Source organism: Macrobrachium rosenbergii, chromosome 16 (genome assembly GCF_040412425.1).
Source record: "Macrobrachium rosenbergii isolate ZJJX-2024 chromosome 16, ASM4041242v1, whole genome shotgun sequence".
In the NCBI taxonomy this organism is placed as follows: Eukaryota; Metazoa; Arthropoda; class Malacostraca; order Decapoda; family Palaemonidae; genus Macrobrachium; species Macrobrachium rosenbergii.
In genome coordinates, this window is record NC_089756.1 from 25,490,518 (window position 1) to 25,500,517 (window position 10,000).

Below are 10,000 nucleotides of genomic sequence, written 5' to 3' on the forward strand. Positions count from 1 at the left end.
TAATTCTCTTTTCCTGTAATAGCTACGTTCTGTTGTTTCACTGGATTAGTGAGCCCTATGAGGTAGCTGCAAGCTGTTCGTTTTATGTGAGACAACATACAAACACTTGTTACATCACGCTAATAAGGTGGTTGAAGTTAGAATTCGACGTTTTAGAAGGTGGCCTTCAAGCATGTTATAGAAATAGTTTCTCGATTAACTGCTTATTCGTATATCAATGTTTTCAGCTGTATTTTTATGTGTGCGAGTGCGTTTTTTCCTGTCTGTGAAAGTGTGTTTGTATTTGTGACTTTGCATGTACAAAGTCGAGTGACCTTACCTTTTCCGGACCAAGAGTATCGTTGGCACTAGGTGGCACTGGGCAAACATCGCCGTGCTCTTCTCCTCCGTGAGTCGAATTGGAGCCAGAGGACACCATAGCCACGATAGCAACAGAGAGACAGCCTCTGTTCATAAATGCTATGCATTGACCCAAGAGACTCATCAAGGCAAAAGTGTGCCAATCAGTCCATCCATGATTTTCTGAAAAAATGACTTCGTCAGCCATTAGTTATGCAATTATTATTATTAGTGTTATATTTACCACTAATTTCTATTCCTAGACTTTCACTGGGCTGAGCATAAGGAAGTCATACAGTGCCTGTTCGAAATAACAGCTTTTCAGGGAACAACCGGATGTCAAAATGCCTCTTTCTGATAGAATTATATTTTCACTGTAAACAGATGCCTCTTTCTGATAGAATTATATTTTCACTGTAAAAAAAACTAAAAGACAAATGCTTTCCTTCACATTTACATTGACACTCACTATTTCGTTCATTCGGTTGATGGTGATGCCCTTCACCCGGCAACTCAACGGAGTAGATACAACCTGCCGACCCGGTGACTGATTCGTTGTCGCTTTTGTCCTGATTTTAAGAAACAAGAATCCCAATAAACATCCCCATTCAGGGCAAGAGAATTCTTACAAACTCTAACTCTCTCGCCAGCTCACAGTTTTTATGTTCCCTATTACTAACTAACTAGCAAATTCCCACCACTCCAATCATGAAAGTATTAAACGACCATGAAGACATACATCCTTATGTCAAGACCACCTTTTACATCAAACTATCTGCTTTCCCTGCAGCCAATTCTCTTAGAAGGTTCCCTGTCATCTGTCTAATTTCATTCTTGATTAAAGCCCGTAACAGAATCTTCTCACATTATACTAAGTAATGTTATGGTGCTCTAATTGTTACAGTCGCCTCCATTAAGATTCCCTAATACATAGAGACAATTGTTCCACTCACTCATCCCTTTGGAACATTGCCTTCCTCCAGATAAAGCTTAAAAAACCTGACTGGTCACTCAGTAACTCTCTAACCACCGCATATCACTATCTAAAATGCAGTCCCATCAGTTTGTGTTGCGTTTAATTACCCTTTTTATATTTTGACAGTTTTCTGCTCACCATTAGATCGATCAACGCAATCTTCCATCCACTCTGCACTAATTATTATCACAAAAAAATTATTCTCTCATCGTTTTCCTTTTGAATAATCTCTCCTCCTGAACTCACCACATCTTTTTGGAATGAAATTGCTAGCCCCAACCTACTCCATCCAGGTTGTGAACATCACATTCGACTGACTATACACTGCCATGGTTCTGTTATCGGATTTTATAACAGGACTATGGTATGGAAGATCTGTGGGACTGTTGAATGATGACCCAAATTTAGTTACATTCATAAGAAACAGAATGTCAAAAACAAAAATATTAATATGTCATGCTTTCAACAATGACCTAAATAAGATATTTACAAAAGACTACATGTACAATATAATATAGAGACAGGGATTGATAAAATGTGAAATTGAAAAGAAATACTATTGTATTATAAGGACTAGTTAATATTAAATATTATATACATATAAAAAGTCTATGTAGAAAAAGAATCGTAGATTAGGGAAAAAGTAAAATAAAAAAAATGTATGTAAACATATTATATTCGTGTAAGTAGAAAAGTTATCATTGTAAAATTATGCAAATACTGTGAAACAACTGTAAAACTGCATTAATGTATTTTTTAATAAAAGATAAAAAAAGACTATAGCTGGTTTACTTGAAGTAGATTCTTGGGCCTAAGAGACGTTAGTATGGCAGCCTCTGATTGGCTGGTACCGGGAGGTCGATTGTAGCTCAGAAATTTATCAATATGTTTATATTTCTTCATTCATCTCACGTTTTGCACATGATAGGAAAGTTTTGGTCATACCATAGGATTCGGTATTAATTGTGCAATTAAATCATGATTTCCTGAAATCAGGAAGATAAAACACAAAGGAATTACAATGAGTAAAAGTAAAGAGAGAAGCATTTAATTCTTTATACCTCTTTTTACTTATCATCGGATTTTGCATCTTTCGTGCGATCAAGATAAAAATAAAACTGGTGTTTTCATACAATAAATTCACCCTGAGTACGCTGGTGCTTTCAGATTTTAGATGCGTGTGATATGTGAAGAGAAAATGAAGAATGTCTTATTATGTTGCATCCGTTCTTGATTCAGTTTGGCAGTGGTGCCGAGAGACGGTGATTTGCAAACAGCGAGAGCTTTGAGGCGCCGTTGACAGTTGCCAATTATATAGTGATATGAGAAGTTTGCAGTTTCGATAATATTTACCGTATTATTATGTCATCACATTTTCTGTAAATAAATGCATAGAATTCCAATTATGACTGTTGAACTTTTTCACTCCAATATCATATATGTCCGTGTGTCTGGACACATCTGATAAGAAAAGATTAATAATCAGACGGATGTGTTGGCTTTAATTTAGTCTAGGTGAAAAATTTTACATACTGTAAGCTACACGATAAATAACAGGCCTACATAATTATCAAATGTAACATGTATATAAAGGAATAAACAATCTGGTGTAAAGAGTAGCTTAAACAAATTCTGAAAAAGACAGAATTTTATACTCATTACATCGCCAGTAGATTTTATGGTAAGAAATGAAAAGATGTACTTTCGTTCATTGAATGAACATATAAAAACCATAAGCTTTTGATGTTATTGACCAGAGAAACAAGAGGCCATAATAATGAACCCATAATTATGTAGGCCTGCTATTTATCATGTAGCTTACAGTATGTAAAATTTCTCACCTAGACTAAATTGAAGCCAACACATCCGTATGTCTGTGTCCAGACATACGGACATATATGATATTGGAGTGAAAAAGTTCGACAGTCATAACGGGAATTCTATGCATTTATTTAGAGAAAATGTAATGACATAATAATACGGTAAATATTGTCGAAACTGCAAACCTCTCATATCATCCCTATATAACTGGCAACTGTCAACGGCGCCTCAAAGCTCTCGCTGTTTGCAAATCACCGTCTCTCGGCACCACTGCCAAACTGAATCAAGAACGGATGCAACATAATAAGACATTCTTCATTTTCTCTTCACATATCACCCGCATCTAAAATGTGAAAGCACCAGCGTATTCAGTACGGATTTATTGTATGAACACACAAGTTTTATTTTATCTTGATCGCACGAATGATGCAAAATCTGATAAGTAAAAACAGGTATAAAGAATTAAATGCTTCTCTCTTCACTTTTACTTGTTGTATTTCTTTTGTGTTTTATCTTATTGATTTCAGGAAATCATGATTTAGTTGCACAATTAATATCGAATCCAATGGTATGATCAAAACTTTCCTATCTTGTGGAAAACGAGAGATACATGAAGAAATATAAATATATAGCTAGTTTTCTGAGCTACAGACAAAAATGAGACAGTGAGCTAGCCGCCTACCTCCAGGTACCAGCCAATCAGAGGGAGCCAAACATACGTCTCATAGGCCCAAGAATCCACCTTAAGTGAACCAGCTACAACAAGTACACAATTCACTGGCTACATCAGCAAAACACAGTGGGTTTTAATGGATTATAACTAAGGACGGTTTACCTCAGTCGGGAATCGAACCAGGCTGTTATCACTATAGAAGTGAGGGTTCTAACACCAGAGAAGGCTATCTTTAGCCTATATTGCATGCGTGGGTTCGAATTTCACACGTTATAGAAAGTTAAGTATACCTTAGTTTAACCAGACCACTGAGCTGATTAACAGCTCTCCTAGGGCTGGCCCAAAGGATTAGACTTATTTTACGTGGCTAAGAACCAATTGGTTACCTAGCTTATTGTGGAATACGAACCACATTATACCGAGAAATGAATTTCTATCACCAGAAATAAATTCCTCTAATTCTTCATTGGCCGGCCGGAGACTCGAACTCGGGCCTAGCAGAGTGCTAGCCGAGAACTCTACCGACTCATCCAAGGAGGAACTCATACGTTAGAGAGAGAAGAGATAATTGTTGCTAATCAAAACACACACGCACACACACATATATGTATAAGCACATACATACACGTGTGTGTATGTGTATGCAGATGTACGAGTAGCCTATATAGCCGAGGCCACACAGCGAAAGTAACAGAAGGATGTACGTACCAAGACTTTTCGCTTTATTTCAACACTTTTTTTTAGGTACCCTGAAAATTAGCTGAATTTACACCAAAGCACTTGGTACATCAATGTTTTAGTGTGGCCTAGGCTATTAAGTGTAATAGCAGCATGTATATGCATACATGTACACACATACACACACAAACACACACACACACACATTATATATATATATATATATATATATATATATATATATATATATATATATATATATATATATATATATATATATATATATATATATATATATAACAGAATTATAAAAGTCTTACCATCATTATCCGCGAAGTACTGCTGTGCTTCTCTCTCTTTCAGTCTCCACACAGCCACCTTCAGGTAAACTCGAATATTAGAACGGCAACGTTTCTCTCAATCAAGTTTAGGTCTTACGATTTTGGATACTGCCTCCTCCAAGGATTCCGGGTGCCCCCTGAAATATTCTTACGTCAACTGAAGGATGTCACTGGCCATTGCAATAATCATGACAATACAAAATAATCTTATCTTTTCAAGACACTGGCTATTGCAATAACCATAAGACAAGATAATCTTATCTTTTTAATCAAATTGGCAATAGCATCTTATTGCGGAAAGATTGGAAAATACGCAGTGACCCCACTCTGTTAAGTACCCCGAGGCTGCTGCATCACTGATCAGATTTCTACTCAAAAAACGCTTGATAAAACGACGCTTGTGGTTGCACGAGATAAACTCCATGAGCTTCGTTGGTGCATTTGATACGGCATCGTATTTGACGTTGTGATGTTCATCCTTTTTAAATGTAAGTGATGATTTATGGGAAAATAACAGGGCAGTTATTATCATATACGCTAAACAATTCATTAAACATTTACAGGTAAATCTAGACTTAGATAATGGTAAAAAAAAATCATTCTCTTATCACACTTCTTTAAAACATGATTTGATAACTAATTCTCATCAAGTTGCCAGTGTCATGGCTCAGAAAAGGTTCTACAACTCTGCTCCACCTGATTAGAATAGAATAGAATATGGAATTTAGGCCAATGGCCAAGAGCTGGGGCCTATGAGGTCATTCATCGCTGAGAGGGAAACTGACAGTAAGAAGGTTTGAAAGGTGTAACAGGAGGAAAACCTTGCAGTTGAGCTATGAAACAATTGTCAGGAGAGGATGGAAAGTCAGATGGAAGAAAAAGAATATAAACGGAGGTACAGTAAAAGGAATGAAAGAGGTTGCAGCTAGGGGCCGAAGGGACTCTGTAAAGACCCTTAAGTAATGCCTACACTGCTCCATGTGAGGTGCACTGACGGCACTACTCCACTACGGGGTCCATCTAATTAGGACAAGAATACTACACTGAAGTGGACACCCATTATAATACCTAGCTTTCTGATAATGTATTGTTAACGATGGCGTAAGCTATTATTCAACTTTGCTACTCGTCCTCTGCTAAAGGTTTTAGCTCTTGTTCCGTTCTTAACTCCTACCCTTCTCTGATTCCTTTATGTTCTCCTTATTCCGTGGGCCTTCAGTCAATAAATCACTGTTGAAAGTGTTTCTTGTAAATGAGCTCTTTCATAAAACAGCACTAAAAAAAATACTTAGAAGAAATTGCCCTTACTGGAGCAGCAACATTGTTTAAAATTTCATGTATGGCCATGAGAATAATAATCTAAGCTACCGGAGTGATTTTTATTGGTAAAACATACGATTAAAAAACAAAAAAATCGGCAAGTGAATGGTAAATTTTCGGTAAACGACTATTTTGAATGTCTAAGTAAACGTTCAATATTTGTTTAAACTACCAGAACAATCCTAACCATCGTAAACACAAGCTGATAAAATATCAAGAAAAAAAAAGAGCACATACAGGCAGCCATTTCTACTGCCTTCAATTTGTCTTACAAGCTTTTTTTCATCAACGTGTAGCTGGTGCATCAAGTTTCCTAAGTACACAAAGTTTTCCCGCTGTCTTAGTTTTAAGAAAGCTATTGTTGGTGGTACAAAATTGACTGTATATGGAATGTGAGCTTTTCCTTACCTCATGAGCATTGTTCGCCGATTCCCTTGTAGTTCCCTGGTCCTTGCGGAACATCAGTGATTGAAAATGCCATAACGCTAGACGGCATAAATCCTCGCTGCTGTCACCTGACTTCTGCGAGTGGATTACTTTTTTTGTACTCTTTTCTAAATGCCCAACGCATGCTGTTCATTTTTGTGGCCACTATATCTTTAGTGTCTGAGCTGTCTCTTTCTCGTCATTTTGAAGCTAAAATGTCGTAAGACGCTGCTTTTTTATGTCTGTCAGGATAGCCACGCACTTTTTGCATTCCATAATGAAGTCTGTCCTCTAAACAGTTCAGTAAACTCCAACCAAAAGGCCTTCTCTCACCGTGAAGTCGACATCACCAGCCAATACGCAGACAACTGCTGCACTCTTCGAAATCTTCACTTCACACCTCCCCACACATGACGAAATAGTCTGTCAGCACTACAGTACTGAAGGCTGGTAGTTTTTCGATAATCACGTCAATCCATCATAACACGCTCAAATTGACATGCAAACCTCTAGTTTGATAGTTTAACTGACATTGGTATGAGCTTTAAGGGGAGTCTGATAATGGTAGGAGGCCCCTGGCCAGATAGGACCCAATTGGGTTAGGGTAGGTTTGGTATGTACATATCAATGTAATTACCATACGGAAATTTCTAAATGTCTTTGTTATTATCATTGATTACACGCACGAATTATATATTTACTGCCTGTTCCTCTCGTTTGTTTTCCGCATTGTACCATTCTCCTTAGCACAATTCACTCTGTTTTACTGTAGTTTTCCATAGACTAAAAATCTGTTTCCGCTGTGGTTTCCATATTTGTTAGGCTTAAGGATAGGAAAATGTGAAAAGAAGCCTGACCGAAAATAAAGTAAAAAAAAAAAAACGCAAAGAACACATGATAAATACTTGAATAAATATGTGGTGTTGGGTTCGCCTCGAAATGAATTCATTACACGATACTATTTACCAAACAGCTGGTAAATGCAAAACAGTATCGGGATTAGGTATTAGCCCAACCTTTCCGTCTAACAATTAAAGGAATAACAAGCCTAGGATACATTATCCGCCTTGGCTCGTCGCTGCGGATACAAAACACTAACACAGGCTATCAGTATTGTTCACCCAGCAGTTGATGGCTCACGGTAACAGCCTATCAATCTTTGGTTGTAGCGCCTTCGCTCATTAAGTTAATTCCCACAAAACCGAACGGGCAGGCTAAGACCAAGAGCTCGTGCCAGCGCAAGGAAACCACATAATCTAACTCCACCACGGTGTATGTCATGTTCTACTGAAGACTAGGCCTCACTGCTTTAACTACACTGTGGCAGTAGAATATACTTTCTGGACCCTACCGTTACTGTTGTTTGCCTTCCCCCAGATTAAACCAGTCTTTCGACTAGGCAGGGAGAACGGAGAGCCGAGAAGAATCTTTATAGTCGGACACGGCATTCATCGGTTACATTCGTCGTTAGTATATTAAGAAATGGCCTAAATAAGTCAGATATTTATTGCTTTTCACTATTGCTATAAAATATTTGCGCTCTACAGAACAATTCCTTTTGTTTATGCTGCAGTCTCTTCTCTTGTCGAATTTTCTCTGCTAAGCAAAGTGAATGAAAGGCGTTAAAAGATTGATCTAAGCCTTGTAAAAACACAAGACATTTGGTGGACACAAAACACGCAAATCCAAACAAAGGAGAAATGATACTGCTGAACAATCTGGATCTGACTTTATAAATAGCGTATTATTTGGTATAAACCATAACTTCAGAGGTAAAGTTTTATAAATAATTTCCTTATAGAGACACAACATTAAAACGTATACTTTTGCTCTTGTTGGAGCTGGAAACGATGATCGCCTGAATTTCGTCTGCTTGATTGCCCTCAGGAATATCACCTTTCCCGTACAGCCGAGTCATGCGGTGGCTTCTAGAATTTATTGTTTTCTGGAAAGAAATGAAGTGAATCAGCAATAGAAACAGGAAACATGGATTAATGAAGCAGGGACTTTAAAAAGGATACACTCTTTCAGGGAAAGGGTGACCCTAGTGAATGTTTTCAATGGTTGTATCCAAGTCCATTCATTTGTTTTCCCTTAATCGTACAACCAATAAAGCACACAGACAAAACAATTCGAAAATATATCTCTCTTACGGAGACTAGTGAATGGCGGTACTGTTATTGGAAAAATTTCGGTTTCCATCTTTATGAAAAGCCTTCTGAATGGCGCGAATGCATAACGACGTAATCGTTATTCTTCATCTTTTCAGTGGCCTTAACGTGTTCTGGAATTACTGGACTTTTCTCTTTAAAAGAGTACTGTGTATTCATAATGTTTTGCAATGTTTTTCATAACAGAATGTGCATATATGTTAAAGTAAGTCTGAGAAATCAGGGATTTCACGAAATCCCTAGGGAATTTGTGAAATTACCAATTCGCTCAGGAACATTTGATCCCCCGAGGGCTAGTACTAAAAATGGCGAAATAGCGATTCATCTACACTGTATCGCCGTGTTTAGTACTAGACCATGGGGGATCAAATCTGTTTTGTCGTGTTTAGTACTAGCCCCTAGGGAATCAAATGTTCTAAGGGACATTTGATCCCCCAGGGGCTAGTACTAAACACGGCGAAACAGTGTAGATGAATCACTATTTCACAATCTTACTGTAACATATACAAAGATCTTAATAGGCATAATAGCAATAGTTTAGCCTCCAAATCATTAAAGGCACGTGAGTGGTTTGGTCAATTCATTTTTGCTATGGAACAACACATTGACCTTAAATTTGCCATTGAAATAAACAAATCATGGAGAAAACTTCGAATCTTTTTTATCGTAAGACCAATAAAAAAATTTGACTTAGTTTGAAACATACGGAATTTAACGTGTCAGTAATAGTTGTGAATAGACTATATATACCAGGAAACAGGTCACCTTTCGTAATTATGAAACAGAAAGAAACTAAGAGCATTGGATGGGAGGGTTTTTCCTAAAGAAAAAAAAAGTATATAAGAAAATGGAAAGCAGGAGTCACTATAAGCTTCCTCACATGCTACTACTCGCAGGCAGTCTACGTGTTTCAGACTGTTTCATGTGTTTAGTACTGGCCCACTCGGGATCTAATGCCCTAAGTGCAGCTGAACACATTTGATCCCTGAGGGGTTAGTACTAAACATGGCGAAACACTTAATAAATTTTTATCCCCTAGGTAGACCGCCTACTATGGTAGCACCCTTCCTCGTGAGAAGCAATCTGAAAATCAGTCGTGACTATAGAAACTTTTCATATCAAGACATCTGTTAAAAAGAACGTGAGATTATCACCTGCTTCCTTCTTGTTTTTAATCCACGGCTGAACCTTCTCTGTCACACAGGTCTGGTAAACTGTCCCAGGTATGAAATATACAGCAGCTGCTATGAGGAAT

The 10,000-nt window shown here is 37.5% G+C and overlaps 1 protein-coding gene across 2 annotated transcripts in view; it reads right to left on the bottom strand.

The window, feature by feature from the left end:
- LOC136847204 (putative inorganic phosphate cotransporter) overlaps positions 1 to 7,923 on the bottom strand; it is a 22,587-nt gene extending 14,664 nt beyond the window's left edge. Inside the window, exons 1-4 of one of the 2 annotated variants that reach the window (XM_067118639.1) lie at positions 6,557 to 7,923; positions 4,808 to 4,965; positions 809 to 908; positions 320 to 522 (exon numbers count right to left, since the gene is read on the bottom strand). In XM_067118639.1, the coding sequence (XP_066974740.1) occupies positions 320 to 522; positions 809 to 908; positions 4,808 to 4,813 (309 nt within the window). In that variant the 5' untranslated portion in view covers positions 4,814 to 4,965; positions 6,557 to 7,923. Of the gene's footprint in view, positions 1 to 319; positions 523 to 808; positions 909 to 4,807; positions 5,001 to 6,556 lie in introns of those variants that run through there. The other variant, XM_067118638.1, reaches the window with a different exon arrangement.
- Between the last annotated feature and the right edge of the window lie 2,077 nt (positions 7,924 to 10,000).